Below are 24,453 nucleotides of genomic sequence, written 5' to 3'. Positions count from 1 at the left end.
TTGGCGTTAGACGCGTCTAGCGCCAAAGTTCATGGAGTTAGCGTCATTTTTTTGCGTGAACACCTTCCTTGCGTTAATGATATGCAAGGTAGGCGTTCCCGTCTTAAAAAATGACTCCGATGCATATGCGTCGTATTTATACTCCCGGGCAAAAATGACGTCCGGGAGTGGGCGGGTCTAAAAAACCCGCATTAGTGCCGGATTTTAACGCCTGGGTCAGGGCAGGCGTTAAGGGACCTGTGGGCTCAGAATGAGCCCAGAGGTGCCCTCCGCTGCCCCCAGGGACACCCCCTGCCACCCTTGCCCACCCCAGGAGGACACCCAAGGATGGAGGGACCCACCCCAGGGACATTAAGGTAAGTTCAGGTAAGTGTTTTAAAAAAAAAAAATTGTGGCATAGGGGGGCCTGATTTGTGCCCCCCTACATGCCACTATGCCCAATGACCATGCCCAGGGGACAGAAGTCCCCTGGGCATGGCCATTGGGCAAGGGGGCATGACTCCTGTCTTTGCTAAGACAGGAGTCATTTCAATGGGGGTTGGGCGCCGTAAAAAAATGGCGCAAATCGGGTTGAGGCGATTTTTTTGCCTCAGCCTGACTTGCACCATTTGTGGACGCCCATACTCCATTTTTCCCCCTACGCCCATACTCCATTTTTCCCCCTACGCCGGCGCTGCCTAGTGTACGTCGTTTTTTTTAACGCACACCAGACAGCACCGGCGGCTAACGCCGGCTAAAGTCATTGAATAAATACGGCGCCCGCATGGCGCTTCAGAATGGCGTTAGCCGGCGCTAATTGTTTTGGCGCAAAACTGCGTTAGCGCAGTTTTGCGTCAAAATGTATAAATATGGCCCATGATGTCCTACCTTTATAGTTGTGTGGCTACATCTGCAAGGCATTTTGTTAAAACTCGAGGTGCGGTGGTGACCCCAAAGGGCAGCAGTTTGAATTGGTAATGTTGACCACTCACCACAAACTGGAAGTAGTGTGAAAGCAGGCATCTTTGAGGTTGAGTGCAGCCATGAAGTCACCCTGCTGTAGCAACAGAATGATATCCTGAGGAATGACCATGTGGAAGTGCTCTGACAGGATGTACTCATTCCCGGGCCTGAGATTTAGAATGGGCCTGAGGGACCCATACTGTTTTGGGAGTGAGGAAGTAGAGGGAGTACACCCCTGAGTCCTTTAGGTGTTGAGGCACAGGGTGTATGGCTCCTTTGAGGAGGAATGCTTGGACCTCTTCCTGAAGCAGACGTGTTCTATGAAGAGGACGTGTCTGCGTGGTGGTATGATAGGTGGTGTGGATATGCACTCCAGGCAGGAGCTGTGTTGGATGATGCCTAACAACCACAGGTCTGAGGTGACATGTTGCAAAGCAGGGAAGAACATTTGAAGCTGTCCCCCGACAGATGTTTGTGGTCGAGGGAGGAGAGGCAAATCATTGTTTGTCTGGGGCAGCTACTGGGGGAGATATTTTTGCCTTTACCTTTGGCACTGTTACCAGGGTAGGCACCCATGTGGTAGCCTCTCATAGAAGCTTGTTGGGCAGGCTGGTGCTGGAAGGAAGTGGTGCCTTTGGGGAAGAGAGTCTTAGAGCCTCTGTGGTATTCTGAGCTGCGAAAGGACCCATGCAAGGTAGCATCCGCAGGGCACCCATGGCTTACAACATCGCTGTGTCTTTCTTGATTTCCTCCAGCATTTAATCAACCTGGGGCCCAAATGGATGTTCCCCATCAAAGGGCAGGTTGAGGAGTTGCGGCTGAGTATCCGGCTTGAAGCTGGAGACATGGAGCCAAACATGTCAGTGAAGAAAAATGCTTGAATTAATCCCCCGAGGAGCGGTGACTGCACCATCTAGAGCACACCCAATGGTAGTGTTGGAAATCAGTTTGCCTTCTGTGACCAACTTGAATCCACTCTTACAGTGCTCCTCTGGTAAATGTTAGAGCAACTCATTCATTTCATCCCAGTAGGCCTGGTTATATGTGGAGAGCAAACCAATGGAACTGGTGATAAGCAGACTGTGCTGCACTGTGCTCCCCACCCGTGTCTATGAGTTTGGCCTCTCTATCCATTAGAGGGGCATTGTCAGTGCTCCCTGCATTTGCCCACTTAGGAAGGGTATGAATAACTAAGGAATCTGGTGGGAGTTAGCACCTTAAGAAAGATGCGGTCAGGATGGGAGGCTTTGTATTTTGTTGTCAACCGGGGGATGATAATCTGGGCCTTGACCGGGTCCTTGAAGATATCAGGAGGGGGATTTAGCATCCCCTACAGCATGGGGTGATACTGCATTGAGCGATGGGTGGAGGAAAGGGTTTCAAAGAGGAATTTCTCTTTGACAGGCTTTTTACGCATCTACACATTATCATAAGCAGCAGCCCTACCTAGACCCTCATGGTGTGAGGTGGTGTCATCTGGTGGGGGGGTGTAGGAGTGGATAAATGTTGGGATAAGTATCCCAGGTGGATCCACATCATAAGAGTTCCAAGGGTCTCCCTGTGGGGACATGCCCACCCCCCACCATGTTCACTCTTGTTGGAACGCGGTGTCCCCTGTAACATGTAGGATAGTGGGTCAGGCAGAGAAGGAGGTGGGAATATGATAATGGAGGTTTGGGTGGGGCGGAAGAAGGTGCTAACAGTCCAGGGTCAAAGGGAGGACTGGTGGTATTCCCAATCGGAGGTTGTGTGAGTATTTTGGCAATCTGGGGGTGAATGACAATCTGCCAGACAAGCATAGAGTTCATCCTGTAGCTTCTGGAGGACTGGTTAGATGGATTTGATGCCTAATTTTTCACCCTGCACAGAATTTTTGGCACTGGTGCCAATCTGGGATTGACACCAACATTTTTGCAACCAACTGCTGAGTTGTTGTGAAGAGGGGAGTAGGCGGTGATAAGAAAGATTGCTTATAAATTTCCTTCAGCACCGAGCCAAAGGCAGGCGTAGTGTCCAAAGTTGACAGACAGTGCTGACCATGCCACAAGGGGAGTAGTGGCCCAGAAGCCGGCCTCTGTGGATCCAGAGCACCCGAAAACCCCTTGTGGGATGCAAGCTTTTAGCGGTGTTGATAGGGAGGTGGAGCTGTACTTACAACCTGTTGAGTCTACAAGAGGTCTTCAGTCTTGAGGTCAGAGCTGGAACTGTCTTTGGGTGGGAAAGCCTCATCAACAGTGGAAGGCTCAGGATGATGTTTATAGGAGGCTGAGCAGCCAAAGCGTATCTAGGAGACATGCAAAGCTCATGCAGTACCCCTGTAGTCACCCAGTACTTACACACATGAAAGAAAATACTCAGTGTTACAAAAATAAAGTTACTTTATTTTGGTGACACAGATGCCAAAAATACCATAGAAACTATTCTCCCTTAGGAGATAAGTAATACGCAATTTACATACACTAGTATGCAGAAATAGCTGTACACCATTTAGAAAACAGTGCAAATAGTGAAAATTACAATAGTTACAAATGGGCCCGGGGTAAGACAAACCATATACTAAGAAAGTGGAATGTGAATGTCGGTTTGCCACCTCATCAAGTGTAGTGTGTATAGGGGCGCTGGGAGTACTGCAAAACACCAAAGATAAGTGATAGAACCCACCCCAGACCCCAGGACCTTTCCTAGAACAAACAAGAACGCAATAAAGAAGATAATGCAAGAACAAGAAGAGACTGCAAGACACCAACAGTGGATTCCTGGACCTGAAGACCTATGGAAGAAGGGGACCAAGTCCAAGAAGCACAAAAGAGTCTAGGGATAACAGGAGCCCCTGTGCACCCGGATGAAGGTGAAAAAGATGAACCACCAATGAAGAACAACAGTCAGTACTGCACCCAAGAAGACAGATGGGGGTTCCTGGTTGGTGCAAAAGATGTCCCAAGCCGGATGGATGATTGCGTTCTGGTTTGCATCGCTGGATTCCGCCAACAAGCCTTAGCACGTGCAAAGCTCGTTGTTAGATGAAAATGGCACTGCCCGGGACCAGGAGGGACCTGGTGGGCTCTACTCAGAAGGGGGAGTCAGAAGGGGCTCTCAGCAACTCAGAGAGCTCTCAGAAGACCAGGTAGCACACACAGGAGTCCCACAGGACGGGGACAAAGAAGGTGCAAAAGGAGGCCCACACAGCACTACAACAAAGGGTCCCACACCGCCGGAGAACCACGCAGGAAGCTGTGCGTCACAGGAAGGAGTGCTGGGGGCCGGAGCTGCACAGTGCATGAAGAACTTTGTGGAAGGATGCCAACAAGCCTTGGCAACTGCAAAACATGAGGTGCACAGGGGTACTGTCTTGTGTGGGGAGGCAAGCTCTTACCTCCACCAAAGTTGGACAGTAGGACGTCAGGACCATGGGGACCACTTAAGTCCACCACCCGTGAGGCAGGATCCACGCTGCTCTTCAGGAGAGTGGCCCACGCTGCCAGTCGTCATTGCAGAGAGGTGCCTGCTGCAGTAGGGGAGTGACTCCTTCATTCCAAGGGAGATTCCTTCGTTCTTCTGGTGGAGGCTGAAGACAGGCTATCCTCTGAGTATGCAGGACCGGGAAACAGTTGCTGGCAGGAGCTGAAGATACAATGTTGCAGAAGTCATCTTTGCTTCTTTGTTGCAGTTTGTAGAGTTCCTGGAGAATCCAGATGCAGTTTCTTTGGTGAGAAGGTAAAGTAAGGGATGCAGAGGATTCCCGCTGGAGTCTTGCAATCTGAATCTGAAGAACCACCCAAGAGAGAGACCCTAAACAGCCCGGAAAGGGGGATTGGTCAGCTAAACAGGTAAGCACCTATCAGGGGAGAGCTCTGACGTCACCTGCTGGCACTGGCCACTCAGATGCTCCCAGAGTTTCCTTCCAACTTGAAATCCAAGATGGTAAAACCCAGGGACCCTCTGGAGGAGCTCTGAGCACCACCCCTGGTGTGGTGATAGACAGGGGAGTCGTCACTCCCCTTTCCTTTGTCTAGTTTCGCACCCCAGCAGGGGCTGGGGGTCCATGAACTAGTGTAGACTGGATTATGCAAGGAGGGCACCAAATGTGCCCGTCAAAGCATTTCCAGTGGCTTGGGAGGCTACCCCTCCCAAGCCTGTAACACCTATTTCCGAAGGTAGAGAGTATAACACCCCTCTCCCAAAGGAAATCTGCTCAAGCAACAGGAGGGCAGAAACCTGTCTGATAGGTGGCAGCAGCTGGGGCTGCCTGGAAAACCTAGGAAGGCTGGAATGGCAATACTGGGGGTCCTCTAAGGAGCCCCCAGAGTGCAGGGAATCATCCAACTAATGCTTGCAAAAGCATTGGGGTATGATTCCAACATGTTTGACACCAAACATGCCTATGTTCTGAGTTACAATTATGTAGCTGGATATAGGTAGTAACCTATATCCAACACACGTGTAAAATGGCATCCCCACGCTCACAAAGTCCAGGAAAATCATCCTGGAAGTCATGGCGGCACCTCTGCTAGTGCAGGAGTGCCCTCACACACAGCCCTCAGGGCTGGAGGGCCTGCTATGGGGTGACTTATAAGTGACCTGGTGCAGTGTAAATGGCAGTGAAACCTGTAGACGCCTTTGCATGGGCTCTCTATGGATGGAAAAAGAAATGCTGCCGCCCATAGGGATCCCCTGGAACCCCAATGCCCTGGGTACCTAGGTACCATTTACTAGGGACTTCTAAGGGGGCACCAGTATGCCAATTGTGGGTGAAATACTGGATTACCAATATGCAATAACCACAATTTAAGGGAGAGAGCATAACTACTGGGGTCCTGATTAGCAGGATCCCACTAGACACAGTCAAACACACAGACAAACAGGCCAAAAGTGGGGATAACCAAGCTAGAAAGAGGCTACTTCCCTACAATGTTTCCCTGTTTTTGGCCAGAAGGACTGTCATGCGTCGTAAGAGGCGTTGTTGTGCTTGGGTGAGAGGCACATATTACAAACCTGATGGAGTTTGGCCCAGGAGTAGTTTGCATGACACCTAGGGCAGTATCGAAAGGGGGCACGTTCCATCACAGGCAAGGAATGTGAGGGCAGAATGATGGAAGGGAAAGAGGCCCTGACAGACGAAGCCCCAGCAGGGGCCAAAGTCGACTGGAGAATTCCCAAGAAAATCTGTGGGCATCGACCCAAAATCAGAGAAAGGGAACTCTGGTTGACTTCAGCCACCGCTAGGGCTTCCAGTGTCAGGGCATCTTTACCTTCCATCAATATAATTCCGACTGAGGGAGAAGAAGTGTGAGGACCAAAAAGAACACTGTAGTGGCATTGATCAGGAGCATGGAAGCACACATCCAAACCCAATGGCATAAAAAAATCTAGCAATAGAGCTTATGACCATGCACATTGCAGGCAAGAGGTGGAGTCTCAGTACCTAGTGACTCAAGAAGAATTCTTCAAAGAAAAACAACTTGCCCACATCAGAGCCCAACACTAGATGACTGGAGTATGCACAGCATGTGAATCTAAAGCTACACATGCCTGGGACATACATTTTGTCTCTGAAGCAACAGATGCAACTCAGAGGATATGAAATCCATCCAGAGTTGGCACAGGCACAATCCGGCAACATGCAGGGCTCACATCTGTCACAAAAGATAGCCCAAGGTCATGAAGATAATCAAATAGTAGTGTAAATGCAATGAAAAAAAGATGCAACAACTGCCTGCCATAATTAATTTAAACTAGAAGCTCTGATGCCCCTTCAGTGGTGGCTGAGGTGTGACCAATGCAAGACAAAGAATCCTAAAAGCTTCACACAGTAGGCTTAACACAGATGCTATAAAGACCATATAGAAAGGCTCAGGGTTAAACAAGGAAAGATGATACTTCCCAAAATCTAGTACATGAGATTCGACCCAGAGGCTGTGAGGTCCACCCAGGAATAACATAGTAACAAACTTAAGGATCAGCTTCTTGTGAATCTGGCCAACATATCTAAACAAAAGAATATAAAATCTACCCAAGGTGATGTCTGAGTTACCAAAGGAAGACATTGTTTCCCAAAAACCTAGTGCAATTGATGTAAACAGCACTTATAAACCCCACTCAGTAGCACTGTATGCCCAGCTGAGGGGTAAACTAGTTTCAAAATATTACAGTTTAGGCAGAGTCCATTTTGATGTGATTTAACGAACCGGTTAGAGATATTCGTTAAGGAATAGTTGCAGTAGTGATTTAATAGTTTAAGTTTGGGGGAAAAGGTTCTGGGGTAATATGGTGATGGGCTAAGGGAAGTGAATGGTCAGTGGCAAAGAAATCTAAGTTTGTAGGCAAATCAAGACTACATTTGAGGTTTTTAGGATGGGGCAGGATCTTTTCCCAGAGGACCTGCTTAAACAGGGTCAAATAAGAAAAGCACTTAGGGACAGATTATGAACTTGGCGGAGGGGATTACTCCATCCCAAATGTGATGGATACCCCGTCCGTCTTGTTGCAAGGTCCATAGGATATAATGGAACTTGAGATACAGTGGGAGGATATCCGTCACATTTGGGACAGAGTAATCCCCTCCACCAAGGTCGTAATCAGGCCCCCAGTAAGCTCCTCTTCACTTTTCCTTCACTGCTGAGTTAGATGTTCAAGAGGAAGGTTTATAAGGATCTGGGTAAAACTGGATCAGTAAAGGTTTGTTTTAAAGGAAGGTCGCATGGCTTGATTAGAAATAAAGGAAACCCTCAAGTTAGCAACCAAGGAGAGATGGAAGGATATGCCCCAACTAAACAGTATACACTTTAGCAATGTAGCTATTACATTTGGCACTGACACAGAAATCCCAAAAACCTCTAAATGCTCTTAATTGTGGCAGGTGAGACTGGGAGATATGTTGGTGGAATCAGGCATAAAACAACAATCCGACACTAACAAAACATCAAGAGGCCATTTTGCCAAGGTGTGCAGCTATAGAAGCCCGGCTGAAGCAAAGAGAGGGACACTGAAGTTTCAATATTGACCTGTGCTTATACTAACATGCACAACCTGAAGTACATGGTTCCTTACACCTCTCTGTACCACAGTAAGACTACGACTGAGAAAAGTAGAAAGAATAGAGATAAGGCTATTTTAGTAGGACAGGTCCGGATGCATGGATAGAGTAATCCTGGAATGGATACAGATGATTAGGAAACCTGCCACAAATAATGGAAGAACTGAGGAAAGAGTGCACCAGCATTAACAAAAAAACTTTACTTAATGACAGAAAGCACAGGAATTGTATTTAGACCCCTGTCTGAACAACACATATTTTCTGAAATACTTTTCATCACAACCGGCTTGGGGTGTGGCAAAGATGGAGCGTTAACTCACTCGAAAAAGCAGTCAGATCATATTTATTCAGCAGGCAGCACACTAACCTACTAGGGTTTGAAGCAAGCAAAGCTCTACAGAGTCTAAGATAGGCCAGCAGCAGGTACAACCAAAACAACTATACTTTCAGTAACAGGAATGTATCTAAACCCTACTCTAGTGTACTCTACTGAAGGAGGACTGATCAGGAGAAACGGCACAATTGAGAGCATTAGACCAGTGCAAATTTGGGGTTGTGTGTCTTGCGACCCTATGGCAAACATTGATGCTTTGAAAACTGAGCAAGAAATAAAGCAAGAATTCAGATTTGCCCCATTAAGGGAGAAAAAAAGAGATGCACCAACAATTAAACATTACACAATGATCTGGTTGTGGTGCTATTACCATCAGAACACATACATAGTTTTCAACAATGGCAATTTCGAACTACTCTCAGTGCAGGTTGAATAGAGAAAGGAGATGGTGCTATTTGCTCAAACATATATGGGATGTTAGCTAAAAAAACTAAGGCCCTCATTACAACCCTGGTGGTAAATGTTGCCTACCACCCTGGTGACGGCCACCAACATACTGTAACTGTGGTGGTATTCCACTACGGGTATTATGACCCACACAGGGAATTCCGCCACTATACAGACACCCACACAAGTCCGCCAGACCAAAGGTCAGTGATAAATCAGCGGTACCAAAATCCACACCGTTACGCCAACAGGAATACGCCCACAGTATCAGGACCCACAAATCACCATGGCGGTCTTTCAACTGCGGTAAACCATTGGCGGTACACACCGCCACGCTCAAAATACACACACACTTACAAAACAACACCACATTGGACAATTCAAACAACACACACCTGACACACATACACACACCAAACACACACACACACATCACTATAAAACACACACCCACATTACCCACAATCCTTTCTACGAAAAAAAAGATAGCAAACAGAGAGAGACAAGCCAGGAGCACCCACTCAATCAGAGCCACAAAACACCATCACCCATACACCATCCACGCACCTCACACCACAGACCCCAACACATCACCCCACACATCACACAAAACACATCCTGACACATACCACTCACACCACATCCATGGCACCCCAAAGATACCCCAGGTTTTCAGAGGAGGAGTTAAGGGTCATGGTGGAGGAAATCATCCGGGTAGAGCCACAGCTATTCGGATCACAGGTGTAGCAGACGTCCATTGCAAGGAAGATGGAGCTATAGCGGAGAATCATGGACAGGGTCAACGCCATGGGACAGCACCCCAGAACAAGGGATGACATCAGGAGAGGTGGCACGACCTATGGGGGAAGGTACGTTCCATGGTTGCAAGACACCAGTTAGCTGTACAGAGGACTGGCAGTGGACCCCCACCTCCTCCCCCACAACTAACAACATGGGAGGAGCAAGTCTAGCCAGTGTGCCACCAACCCCTGCCAAGGCCAAAACCATTCCTCTACCTGGCAAGGTGAAGAGGGGGACAGCATCCAACAAGGGGAAGGAGCCACAACCACCCAGCAAGGCCACCTCAAAGACTCCAGCTGCCAGACCCAAGGTCACACCACCATCTGCCAAGGTGAGAAAGGGGAACAAAACACCAGGCAAAGCACTTCAGGCATCCGAGGCTTCAGGTGAAGGCCTGGTGGCTACCAGCACAACCGCCAGCACTGCCACCAGCACCGCTGCAAGCACCGCCGCAAGCAACACCACCTGCACTTCCACAAGCACCACTACTGTCAGCAGCAGCAGCCCCAGTGGGCAGCCGTCCGAGGCTGCAGGAGAAGGGCTCCACCACTGGCAGCACCTGCACCGCGGCCAGCACCACCACCTGCACCGCTGACAGTAGCACCACTACCAGCAGCAGCAGCCACAGTAGGCAGCCATCCGAGGCTGCAGGAGAAGGGCTGGAGCCTCCCTCCACCACTGGCAGCACCCCCACCAGCACTGGCACTACCACCAGTTTGCAGCCATAGCCGCCGCCGGATGGAGTCTAGCCCTGCCTCCGTGGACTATCATTCAACCTGGTCCCTGCAATTCTCGTGCCTCAGACACCCAGGTGAGGGACTGTGAACTGCCACACCCCAAGTGTTGAATCACTGGGCACAAAGCCCCCTCCAGAACCAGTGGAAGAAGGCATCCACTCATCCTATCCTTAGCAGGATGAAGCACACTGGGCACAAAGCCCCCTCCAGAACCAGTGTAGATATGCATCCACTCACCCCATCCTTGGACGGATGAAGCACACTGGGCACAAATCCCCCTCCAGAACCAGTGGAGGAAGACATCCACTCACCCTATCCTTGGCAGGATGAAGCACACCAGGCACAAAGCCCCCTCCAGAACCAGTTGAAGAAGTCATTCACTCACCCTATCCTTGCCAGGATGAAGCACACGGGGCACAAAGCCCCCTCCAGAACCAGTGGAGGTATGCATCCACTCACCCTATCCTTGGCAGGATGAAGCACACTGGTCACAAAGCCCCTTCCAGAACCATTGGAAGGAGGCAACCACTCACCCTATCCTTGGCAGGGTGAAGCACACTGGGCACAAAGCCCCCTCCAGAACCAGTGGAGATATGCATCCACTCACCCTATCCTTGGCATGATAAAGCACACTGGGCACAAAGCCCCCTCCAGAACCAGTGGAGATATGCATCCACTCACCCTATCCTTGGCAGGATGAAGCACACTGGGCACAAAGCCCCCTCCAGAACCAGTGGAAGAAGGCATCCACTCACCCTATCCTTGCCAGGATGAAGCACACTGGGCACAAAGCCCCCTCCAGAACCAGTGGAGATATGCATCCACTCACCCTATACTTGGCAGGATGAAGCACACTGGGCACAAAGCCCCCATCCAGAACCAGTGGAGAAGCCATCCACTTGAGAGACTGTGGCTTTGCACTCCCCAGGACCAAGCAGTGGGCAAACCACCCACTTGAGAGACTGTGTCTTTGTACTCCCCAGGACCAAGCAGTGGGCAAACCACCCACTTGAGAGACTGTGGCCTTTCACTCCCCAGGACATTGCTGTGGGCATGGAGTACCCTCCAGGAGCAGTGGCGTTATTCCATCTTCCTGCTGAGGTGCCCCCCCTTCCACCTGAGGTGCCTGTGTGTTTTTGACCTGATGCCCCTGTAGTGTTCTCTCCGTATTGAGGCAGGAGTCAAGTGTGGGCTTGGCCTATGAGTTTTGGCCCAGTGGCCCATGGACATTTTGAGTGGACAATGTACCACCTTATGTACATATTGTCCATTTTTGTAAATACTGTTTTTCAAATTCTTACGTATATCTGACTATTTCTAATATATCACTGATCTGACTCTATTCCTTTTGTCCTTGCATTCTTCCAGGGGGTTAAGGGGTGTAAATGTAATGTTGATGCATGTGTTTGTGTTTATGGTGTTGGGGGTGAGGTTGGGGGTGTTGCATGTTGCGTGTGTGTGTCACTCTCTTTTTCCTCCCACCCTCCCGTGTACTAGGTGCAGTGCTCACTGTGGTAGTCACCGTTGCCATTCGTACTCCTGGTAGATGAGGAAGTAGATCAGCATGGGCAGGACGTGCAGCTCGGGCTCCATGGCGTCCTGGTTCTTCGTTGAGTGTCGAGAGGTGAGTGGTTTCCCTTCGAAGTACTGTTTCCGCAGTGCTTTTGATGGCGTTGGTACCGCCCCGGAAAAGCTGGCGGATTGGAGGGTTGTGATGGGGTGGGCGGTACTTTGACATCCGCCTGTCTGTTGGCGGTTACCGCCGCGGTGTTTGTTGCTACCACCTGGCGGTCGGAGTGTTAAAGTAGCTGTATGAGTTGATGGTTTCCACCGTGGCCGTGATCCAATTTTTTTACCGCCGGCCTGTTTGCGGTATTACCACTGTTTAACACTGATCGCCAGGATTGTAATGAGGGCCTACGTGTGCCATTTTACTATGGTCTCCAGAAGGAGATCTCAGCTGAGCCTCTTACAAGCCCTCTGATGTTTTGATGAAGGTCTGTTGGGAATGAGGGCTCACCCAAATTTGACCCTGTAAGTAAATTCATCTTTTCACCCAGTTTTCTCGACCTCTAAACAGATCCAAACTACGAACCTCATTACGACCCTGGCAGGCGATGATAAAGTAGTGGTAATACCGCCAACAGGCCGGCGGTAACTACCCCCAAATTATGACCATGCCCGAAATATCCCAGAAAGACAGCCAATATACCACACTGACCGCCAGGGCAGAAACAACCAGGCTGATGTCAAAGTTCTGCCCACCATATTATGACCAGATAATCCACCAGCTTTTCCAGGGCTGTACCAACGACATGAAAAGTCTGGTGGGAGCAGAGCTCAGAAGTGAAAGGACTCACAATTGGAGACAGGGAAGAACTACGCCGCCATGGAACCAGAACTGCATGTATTTCCGATGATATTCTATGTTCTGCTCCACCACGAACACCAACGCTGGCGAAGACGACAACGATGAGTACAGCCGCCTAGCACACAAGGAGGGGGGAGGAAAATGACAGTGACACACACACGCACAACACACACCTCATACACACACACCATACATACAACCAGCTGCACAAGAAAACAAGTGAATCCCCCTAAATCGGCTGAATAATGCAAGGACAACAGGAATGTACCAAAGTGATTGTAATAAGATCAACACAATATAAATAATAATTTAGCCAATGCTACAGATATTTACAAATGTACAGAAAAAGGGACACTGCCCAGTCCTCAGTTCACGTGGGCTACATGGCCACAGGGCAAAGTCCAAGGCCCCTCTTGTCACCTGCATCAATACGGAGAGAACACTGCAGGGGCATCAGTTGGCAAATAGGCAGGCACCTCAGGGGATGGGGGGGCACCTCAGCCGGCAGTGAAAACAAGACCACTGGTTCTGGAGGGGACCACATGCCCTGTGCTTGGTCCTAGGGAGTGGTAGGCCAGTCTCTCGGTGGGTGTCTTCCCCACTGGTTCTGTAGGGGGCAGCATGCCCTGTGCTTGGTCCTGGGGAGTGACAGGCCATAGTCTTTGGGGTGGGTGTCTTGCCCACTGGTTCTGGAGGGGGCAACATGCCCATTACTTTGTCCTAGGGAGTGCTAGGCCACAGTCTCACGAGTGGGTGACTTGTCCACTGGTTCTAGAGTGGGCAGGCACACAGCAGCCCATAGAGGCAGGATCACATTGCATTCTCCGGCGGTGATGGCTGCACTGTGGTGGTGTTAATGGTGGTGGTGGGAGGCTCCTACACAGCCCCTGCACCCTCGGATGGCTGCACTGTGGAGGTGCTGGTGGTTGTGGTGGTGGGAGGCTCTTGCACAGTGCCTGCCCCTTGGATAGCTGCACTGCGGTGGTTTTGGTGGTGGTGATGGGAGGTTCCTCCACAGCCCCTGCACCCTCGGATGGCTGCCCAACCACGGTTGGTGGTGGGGGCTCTGTGACACCTGCTGGTGCAGGCTCCTCGCCCTTCTTGCCTGCTGGTGCAGGCTCCTTGACCTCCTTGCTTGCTGGTGCAGGCTCCTTCCCCTTCAGAATATGTGGCCTGGAATCCTTTCCACCACAAGTAGGTGCGGATGGAAGTGGGCCCATGGACTGTGTGGCTGAGATGGTTAGCTGGGGATGTGATACCCTGGCCATACATGCAGGACGTGGGGGGGAGGGAAGAGGCCAATGGTGGAAAGGAAAAGCTTTTTAGGGACATTGGGGTGGAGAGAGGGAGAAGGAATGGGAGTGGAGGATGAGGGAGTGGTTGTTGGAGGTATTTGTCTGCTGGATTTGGATGCAGGTGCATGGGATGTATGCTGTTGTGAGGTGGATGGCTGTTGCGTGTCTGAGTGCTTGCGTTTGTGTACTTTAGGGGGGGACAGATACAGTGGGAGAGGACACAGGGGAACGTGTGCATGGCTGTTGTGGAGGTGTCTGCCAGTGAGGTGTGTGTTCTGATTGGTGTTGTGATGATGCAGTTAGTGGCTAATGATGTAGTGCATGCAGGTGTGAGTGTGGACGTAACTGGGTGGGAGGTAGAGGAGGAGGAAGAGGGGGAGACAGTGGAAATAGTGGATGTTGTTGTGTCTGCAACTGGATGGTGTTTGTGTGAGTGCCTGTGGGATGAAGTGTGGTGCTTGTGTTTGCCTATGACACTCTTGGGTGTTGTCCTGTATGCATGCTCATCTGGCTGTGTGCTTGGGATGGGTTGGGGTTGAGGAGAATGGGACTGGGAAGTTGTAGTTGGAGGGGGGATGGTAGAAACAGGGACAATGGCTGCCATTAGAGAGGAGGCCAGAGGTTGGATCGATTTCTGTTGTGCGCCAATCCAGTGTGAATGCCCTCCAGGAATGCATTAGATTGTTGCATCTGGGCTGCCAGCCCCTGGATGGCATTCACAATGGTTGACTGCCCTACAAAGATGGATCTCAGGAGATCAATAGCCTCCTCACTCAGGGCAGCAGGGCTCATTGGGACAGGGCCTGAGGTGCCGGGGGTGAAGGAGATGTCCACCCTCCTGGGTGATCGGGCATGGGCAACTCACTGAGGGGCTAATGGGAGGGTGGTGCTGGTACAGGGGTGGCAGATGTACCTGTAGCTGGGGAGGTCACAGAAGTGTCCGCCACCACCGGGGAGCTTCCATCAGAGGAGGTATCTGAGTCTGAATTGTTCCCTCCAGTCTCCGTCGTGGTGCTCCCCTCGCCCTCCATCCTACTGGTGCCCTCTGCGTCAATGGACTCTGCTTCCTGGGTCCTGTGGGATGCAGCTCCCTCTGTTGCTGGTGCCTCTGCTCCTCCGCCAGATGATGCTAATTCACATAAGGACATGATGACAAAAACAAGAAAGGGGGGGAGAGAGACAAAGGATACACTGGGTCAATGGCTGCACCAACACCACTGTTGGCATACACAGCACCCTCACAAACGGAACAGACACACTATGCATTGCACCACCACTGATATTGCTAGCCACCAAGGCATGAGGAGGGGCACACACCGCCAACTGCAGCACACCTGGGACCCATGCTGCCCTGACCAACAGTGGATGCTTACAAGCTAGGTATGCAGGATTATCCCTTCAGAACCCTAGCCACCAGAGGACCTACGCTGCTATGTCAGGCCTGTCCTAGGGGCACCCACTAACACACATCCACTACCCGGATACCACCCCACCAGCCGTAAGTTGTAATGATAGCCACTGTACTCACCCTCTTGTTGCTGCTGTGATACCCTCAAGTGCCCATCCAGCTCTGGATAGGCCACCACCAGTATGTGGGCCATCAGGGGGGTCAGGGTTCGACGGGCACCCCTTCCTCATTTGGAGGCCATCCCCAGCAGGGCCTCCGCCTTCTTTCGTGCCCAGCGTCTCAGGTCCTCCCACTGTTTGTGACAGTGGGTGCTCCGCCTGCAAAGACCCCTCAGGGTCCGCTCGTCCTTGGCAATGGCATGCCATATACCCTTCTTTTGATGGGCGCTGACCTGCAGAGGCAATACACACAGGAAAACACCATTAGACAAACAGTCCAGCCAGTTACACATATGGCCCACCGTACCCGTTTCCATCACCATTGGCACACACATGGCCCAGCACACAACGAGTACATCGCAAAGGGGACATCCACACACCCACCTTACACAATGCCTTCACACACACCTCCCTGCATTCATGCCACATGCATTGTGCCCACAGTGTATTCACCTGTTGGTCTGGAGGCCCTTACAGCAGTCCGTACTGGGGTAGGACCCCATCCACCAGTCTCTCCAACTCCTCTGAAGTGAAGGCTGGGGCCCTTTCACCAGTCACATGGGCCATGGTAGGTTCCAGGCACAGGTCTCAGCAGCATATGCAGTGTAGGTCCTCTCCTATGGAGGGTCAGATAGCAAGTGAGGAATCATATAGAAAATGGTGGTCACATCCGCGGTGGTGCATACCGTCACCTCCAGCGTAGATCACCATTGGCCACTGTACACCATAGGGTCCAATATTGACCAATGAGGAATTGCACAGCAGTTCCCAACCGCCTCCCGCCACGGCGCACAATGTCAGCAGAATTACCTCATTTCCACCTGTCTCTCAACACAGGACAGGTGGATGCCATTTCAGGGGGGGGGGGCAACCTATGGAATCATGCTGCGTCACAGGAGAAATAGGCACATACTGGAGAAATCATACTTGTTTACAGAATGCAAACTACTCTTGTGGCTCCAATGTTCAGTTTGTGACAGCCTCCTCACTCTTGTGTCCCTTAGATACCTACCGCTGCAGATGAATAGGATATGAAGACATACCCCTGTGTACAGACCCCTGGTGGGTGTGTGCAGCTCTAGCGAAAGAGTCCCTGGAATATTTTTTACCACAAACAATCTCGACAGAATTGGAACTGAGACACTTTGCAGAAAATCACGGAGACTTTAGTTTTATTTTCTCAGAGGCCGTCAGAACTCACAGTCTAGTCTCAGTGCTCAGATAAAGTTACCAAAGATAAACAGAGGTTCACCTTTAAAACGTGTTCGCCAATGTTGATTCTCCTGCTTTGGCACTGTGGGAGCTCTGGAAAAGCCCATATCAAGACTGTGGCCCATAGCAAGCCTCATTCTGCCATAGTTTGCTATATTATTTTGCTATCATCAGTCAATCCTATTCCTGGTTAAAGTAATATTTTTCAAATTAATAGCATTTTATTTATTTTTCTGACATGTTTAATTGACACTCAGTAATGTGATTACAGATATAGAAATGTCGAATTAAATGTAGGTAAATTGAAGAACATTAACAGCCAAATCCTATAGCGCAGGGGGCTCCACCCTTTTCTGTAACAAGAGCTACTTACATTCAGTGGGACACATCAAGAGCTACTAATATTATTAGTGATATAATAGTGTCTACATGAAACAAAATTACATTAGTGACCACCATATGCAAGACTACTACCATTGACCACCCCAGTGCATCAGGCATGTCTGCAAACAGTAATGTATAAAAGTGTTTTTCACTATGTAATGCATATACATAGGTAATACACAACAAATATAGCTGCAGTATCTCTAGCACCAAGGTAATAACATTTGTAAAAAGTATTTTCAATGCCGAAATTATTTATCACTTACATATGAGCTTTACATTTATTTTGGAAATTCATTTTTTTTCTTTAAATAGCAGCTTAGGAGTCCTGAAAATAAAAAAAATGTTCTCAACTATGCACTCTAACTTTTGGTATATGTATATAAATTCAACCAAACAAAAGCTTCTAATTTAGTAGTGTGGGTTGCACATAGATGAGCTACTTACAGGTATCTGCAGAGCTACCAGTAGCTCACAAGCAACTCGTTGGAGATGCCTGCTAGAGTGTAACACTTTGGGTCTGACTACAAATGTGATATTGACGTAAACAGAACATGCTCTTATTATTTTAATGAAAAAACGTAAGTCAAATGTCTGCATACTTGTTCTTCTAGCTTACAAATGCCAATTGTCCATCCAGCTGTCCGTGCACCACAGGTCCCCCAGATCACAGTGATGGTCATCCATCTTATTTAGGATGGGTTAATCAGTACTGATTTATTGTGCTATGAGCAGCAGTATCATATTTTATTTTAATTGCTGCACATTATAACAGAGATCACCTCTTTCCTGAAATCAAATTGCTTGTGCTACTGTTACCTGTTTGTTCAATAGCTTGGTCTCCCTCCAATTTTAAGAAAACATCTTCCAATGTTGTCATAGAAACCCCATAGGATGTAATGTCCTGGCCTGTACGAATGTCGAGATCAGAAAAAAGGTCTGCAAGAGAAAAAATAAGACTTTAAATGAAAATTACAGATTGAATATCAAAGTTCTTCCTAAAATAGAGGTCTTTTTCATGCAAGCCAGGACTCATGGTGGAGATGGGCCTGAATAAAGCTTTAACCCAACAAATTGATGTCAGGCTTTATTTTGTGTTTGCACCAGTCGGGGCTCACGCTGCATGGAAGGGGTGGGGCGTCACAGTGTACGGGGGCTCTGGTATGAATAAAAATTAAATACATTAAAAATAAAATAAAAAGACACTTACCTTGCTCCTTGTTGCTCCTCTCTTCCTCGTCGCTCCAGGCAGACACAGGTTCCCAGCCTACCCTGCGCCAATCCTGACGCTGCTCAGAGCAGCGTCAGGATTGGCTGGCAGTGCCAAGCCAGGGTGCTCCCAGGCAGACAGGGAGCCTGTGCAGGTGCTCTCCATCCCAGCAACTGTGTTGCTGAGCTGGAGAGAGCCCTGTGCGCATGTGTGTTTCACCAGCCCGAGATGGCCGGCCAAACAAACCTGTGCTCTGAGCAATCCCACTCACTCCTCGTCACCCTCGTGGCCCCGCCCCTTTATAAGGAAATGATAATTAACACTGTTTATTACTGTTTTCCTGTAAAGGTTTGCAGCTATCGCTAATGGCGGGGGCAACGCTCCTCTACCCAAATGGACGAGTCGCCCCTGGACTCTGCACACAAGATCTCAAACAGCCCTAACATGTGGCATTTATGCATCTACAACACTAGGGTGTAGGTAGTCACTCCCACATAATGTAAATGAAGTAACATGAAGAGGTATGACACATACCAGAGGATAAATATTTGCATACAGGTCTCATTTGGAAGTTGATCAAAATTCAGGTAATTTCTTTCACTCCCTGTCACCAGTTCTACAGTTCTAAATAAAGTTTTGTGCTTACTTCTTTCACAATTGTTCAAAACAGATCTTAAACAAGCCACTCGGTGTTTAAATGAAGAAACTGTCTTTATCGAAAACATATCTTTAAATAGGAGGCCATAGTGAAGCAAAAAACGTCACACCTCTAAAACTCCAGACCCACCTGTAGTGAGGATGAGACACAAAGCAATCAAAACCATAGCAAAAGTGACAAAATGTATCCTAAGAAAGAAGGATTGCAGTACTTAATTTGTAAAAGAGTAATTGCCAGTACCCAAAGCTCTGTTTAGAAGCTTGTGGCCAATTAAATTAAATGTCGGTGCACCCAATACCAAGGCTGCGTATTCATGAATCCACCTCATACCTCTATAATCCACTTCCAGACACTCACTGCATGTTTATCTCACTTTTGCAGGTTCCTAGTTTCTCCCTTATTGCTGTTTTTTCTGTCTTTCACTTCCTCTGCCTTTCCGTTTTATGTGTTTTTTCTCTCTCTTGCTCTCAGTAAATGTTTGATGACAAAAAATAAGTGCTGGTCCTCAAAAATGAGTGACTGTGACACCCACTGGCAACTACCGGCTCAAATTAAGTACTAGAGGATTGTAAATATTATGGGGGTCATTATGACCCCGGCGGTCGGTGGTAATTTGGAGGTAATACAGCCAACAGGCTGGGGGTACATACTGCCACATTATGACATTGGCGGGTTGGAATGTATCACTCCGACCACCACAGCGGTAACAACCGCCGGGCTGGAGACTTCAGCCTCCAGCCCGGCGGCCCTCACTAGCCCACCCGTGGGATTATGATCCCGGCTACCGCCATGGTTTTTGTGGCTTCCTTACTGCCACGAAAACCATGGCGGTAGGCCCTATCAGTGACAGGGAATCCCTTCCCTGTCACTGCTAGGGGTCTTCCTCACCCCCTCCCCCTCTCCAGGTTTCTCCACCACCTCCCTACCTCTCAAGACCCCCCACACAACATACACGCACCTTCATACACACACGAACACACACATAAAAATACTCATACCCACATTCATCCACACATGCATTCATCCATTCACACACACATCCACTCACACTGACATACATTCATTCACATACTCATTCACACAACACAACTTACACGCACTCACACATCCATACATGCACACACACAACACACAACACCCCCCGCATACACGCATGCAGAGACATACACACACCCACACACACACGCAACACCACTCATCCCCTCCCCTGTCAGAGCACCCGACTTACCTGATGTCAGGGGGTCCTCCGACAGGAGACGTGACGGGGCTCTGCTGCCAAACCTGTTACTGAATTTCAATTCATGTTTTGTACATAGTTTTGTACATATTTAAAAGCATTTTTGTGATCGGCTGTTTCCAATTGTAAAAATGCTTTGTAGATATGGCCCCAAGTTCTTTACTGCTTTTATTATGCCAGAGGTTATTTTTAAGTGTTGAAAATGTCCCTTTCTGCAGGGCTGTCTCAAAACGTTTTGCCTCTCTCCTCTTATTTTTCTGACCCTCTTTTTGTTGGCTTTAGGACTCTGGGCACTTTAGCACTGCAAAGCAACCCCTAAAACTTGGTATGACTGGCTTACACCTGTTTGGCATATTCAATTTACCTGTAAGTCCCTTGTGAAGTGGTATATAATATACCTGGGGCCTGTAAATTAAATGCTACTAGTGGGCCTGCAGGGCAGATTGTAGAGCCTTGAAACCTTTTTGGTTGTATGTGTGCTCTATAAGAATGCTGTAACATAACATTGCGCCACCCACAGAAGTAGCCTTTCAGACCTGTCTCAGGCCTGCCACTGTAGGGCCGGCATGCACAGTTTACTGCCACATTGACTTGGTATTTCAAACTACTTGCCTTGGCCTAAATTCTCCTTTTTCTATACCTAAGTCACACCTAAGTTAGGCCCTAGGCAGTCCTATTGGCAGGGTGCTGTGTATGTAAAAGGTAGGGCATGTACTTTTATTTTTTACATGTCCTGGTGGTAACAACAGACTAGTTCGTTTTTCTGTGGGGATGTGAGGGCTGTTCCTCTCATAGGTTAGCATTCAGGATTCCCTTACATTTTTTTAAGTGGTCATTTCTGATATGAAAGGAGTAGTGTGGCCATGTTTGGTATGTTTGGAATGGTAGTGAGAAATCCTGTTTACTGGTTTGGTTGAATTTTACATTACTATTTCAGAAATGCCACTTTTAGAAAGTAGGCACTTCTTTGTACTTATAGCTCTAGTGTTTTGCAGCCTGACTCCGATCCACGTCTAGGGCTGAGAGACAGCTACACTTTGTGCATAATTTCCAGACAGCCACGAAACAGGAGGGGCCGGGTGTGACAAGAGAGGCATCTGCATCCACTTGCATACTGATAGTATATCTGCACTGGGAGAGAGGGAGGCGGGGCACACTTACATAGGTATAGGTTGTGTCCTGCCCTCACACAAAGGGCTGATTTACCCCCTGCTGAGAGCTGGAGCCACGGTTGAGTTGAAAGGGGTTGTGTTACAATTGAAAGGGTTCCTTAGAAGTCATCCCTGGAACACAAGGTATTTTTGGGTATAAGTACAGGGGCTCTAACCCAATGATTTTAGAGCATGTTTTGAATTAGAACTGAACATATGTCAGAAGGACTGCTGCGCTGCACAAATGACTCATCAGGACTTCTCTTTGCTGTTGCCCTGCTGCCTGCTACTTATTGGGTGGCCTAAAGCAATCCATGTCGCTGGCCCATCACCAGGGCCCGTACTGGAAGCACATAGACACATCTCTCCTGAGGGACTGGAGAGCACACACCACGTGCTCTGTGTGCAGCAGGAAGAAGCGTTCTGAAGCACTAGGCTGCAGTGTAAACGGATAGTCTCCTTACAAAAGGGCCCTCTCTTCTGTTTGGTCCTGCTACTTGTTGGGTGTCCTGCTGCCTGCTACTTGTTGGGTGGCCTAAAGTACTCATTGGATTGCTTTTCTGCTTGTTGCCCTGCTGCCAGCTGCTCCTTGACTTTGAGTCACCAGGTACTGTTGGACTGCTAGGCTGAACCGCCATTGTTTGCCCTGATATGCTGGCCTGCCTGCCTTTGGTGCCACAAAGTGTTCTACTGGGATTGGGCTGCCCCAGAAGTTGCCATGAAACCTTGAATCTATCCCTTCAATTTTCAATCTTTTGTGCTAATGCAGCCCCCTTCTGGAGCCATATATGACCCTCGGGACCGCCACACCCGAGGACCGGCTCCTGCTACCTCCCAAGGTGCCCACCCTCAGAAGGCAGCTGTTTGCTTGTGCTTGGTGGTAGCTATGACAACTCCCACCAAGCAAAAGCAAACATAACTCTGCTCCCTGCAAGCAGGAGTGTTAAAACTGCTCCCGCTTGTTGGGAGTGGAGTTTTCATCTGCATGACAGCAGGCAGGGAAAAAGATTAATGTATTGCTCCTGCATGCAAAGAGTTGCTTTTTATGCGTATATATATATATATATATATATATATATATTTATTCTCTGAAAATACCAAAGGTTACAGGCACGTTATAGTTAGGGCAAATAGGCCCTCATTACGACCCTGGCAGCGGGGCGAAGTGGCGGTAATACCGCCAACAGGCCGCCGAAAAAAAAATCGAATTATGACCATGGCAGTTACCACCATGGTCATCCGCCACTTCTCCACTCCGACCGCCAGGGCGGTGACGACCGCTGGGCTGGAGACTTCAGTCTCCAGCCCGGAGGCCGTCACCAGATCGCCGGCGGTATCAGGACCCTGCATACCGCCATGGATTTCGGGTGGTTTGGAACCGCCACGAAATGGCGGTAGGCACTATCAGTGCCTGAGAATTCCTTCCCTGGCACTGATCGGGGTCTCCCCCACCCCGAGTCCTCCCCTCACACCCCGACCCCCCTACCACTCCCCAAAGGTGGCCGGACCCCCCTCCCCACCGCCACCCCCAACATCAACATACACACCCACCCCAACATTAACATACACACCCCCCTACACGCACACATACACTACAACAACACATACCCGCACACATACAAACAGACATGCAAACAGACCAACCCACACACATTTTCCAGACACACAACACCCCCCCGCATGCATACACGCACTCACATACTACATACTCACATGCACACCCCCATGCACGCACACCCCCTCCCCTAACGGACGATCACCTTACCTTGTCTGGTGATCTTCCGGGAGGGGACGGGATCCATGGGGGCTGCTCTGCCACCAGCTCCCCATCACCAGAACACCGCCACACCGAATCCTGGGTTGGGATTCGGTGGGCGGTGTTCTGATGACGGGGCGGTGGAAGTGGAGCAGCCTCTACTTCCCCGTCGACCACCAGTATGGCTGCTGGCAGATCTCCGTCCAAAAAAGAATGGAGGGCTGCCAGCAGTCATGATTCGCTGTGCGGAAAACCGCCTGCACTGGCGGTCTTCAGCACAGCGGTAACTCAGCGGTCTTGGAAAAAGACCACAAGGTTGAAATGAGGGCCATCATTTTTAAACATATAAATTCAATTAAATAAAACAAAGGTTACAGGGACGTTATAGTTAGGGTCACATTTTAAACATACAAAACCATAGAAATTCATCTGCTGTAGGTAGAGTCACCCACCCCGAGCATGGTGGACAGTTCTTTTCACAACTTTTACTGCAAATACTACATTGATATAATGAATGATGTTATCAAAGATGTCATGAGTGCAGTCATTTGTGGGGTAATAAGCAATGCATGGCGATGGCACAAGTGATAGTGACCTTAGGACATGAGTTATAGTTACTTGAGATTACTCTAACTACAGCATATAATTTCTATGGTTTTCTACGTTTAAAATGAGAGCCTAACTATAACATTCCTGTAACCTTTGGTTTTTTAAGTGAATTTATATGTTCTTTGATTTTATTTCCTAACTATAACGTCCCTGTAACCTTTGGATTTTTCAGTGAATTTCTATGTTTTTTTAACTTATAGGAATTTTCATTACTATACGTTAATCCAACCACCACTGCGCAAAGCCTTTGACCATGTGTGGCTGGGGTAGGCCCCAGGGCCTACGGCCTGCCCCTTTAACCACCCAACCCCATGCTGTGTACGGTCTTAGGCTGTGCATGGCTGGTGTTGCTTTCAGGGCCTGGCCTGCGGCCAACCCCTATAACCGCCCAACGGTGTGCTGCACTGCACACAGCCGACCGCCATGTGCACCCGTGGTTGGCCACGTGGCCTGGCCTGCAGGCAGGCCCTGTGGCCAACCCCTATAACAGCCCAACACTGCATGGCCCCTCCCAGATTGATCTCTGCCTCAGGGCCCCCAGGACCAGCGTAAGTGTCTAATTTTTATTTTTGAGGGGGGGCTGTGTGGTCCTCCCCATCCCAATCTCGCTCCAGGGACCCCATCCATTGGCCTAAACATTTAATTTTTTCGGGGGGAGGGAGGCCTCCTCCCAAGGCCAATCTCGGCCCCAGGGACCCTATCCCTGAGGT

General features: G+C 49.2%; 1 protein-coding gene across 1 annotated transcript in view; it reads right to left on the bottom strand.

Annotated features, from left to right (window-relative positions):
• LOC138245863 (ATP-binding cassette sub-family A member 9-like) overlaps nucleotides 1-24,453 on the bottom strand; it is a 2,236,336-nt gene that overhangs the window by 1,414,535 nt on the left and 797,348 nt on the right. The window contains exon 18 of the mRNA XM_069199841.1: nucleotides 17,942-18,061. Coding sequence (XP_069055942.1) covers nucleotides 17,942-18,061 — 120 coding nt within the window. The remainder of the gene's footprint in view (nucleotides 1-17,941; nucleotides 18,062-24,453) is intronic.

Source organism: Pleurodeles waltl, chromosome 7 (assembly GCF_031143425.1).
Source record: "Pleurodeles waltl isolate 20211129_DDA chromosome 7, aPleWal1.hap1.20221129, whole genome shotgun sequence".
Lineage (NCBI taxonomy): Eukaryota > Metazoa > Chordata > Amphibia > Caudata > Salamandridae > Pleurodeles > Pleurodeles waltl.
The sequence above is the reverse complement of the archived record's forward strand: the minus strand, read 5'-3'. Positions and strand labels throughout refer to the sequence as shown.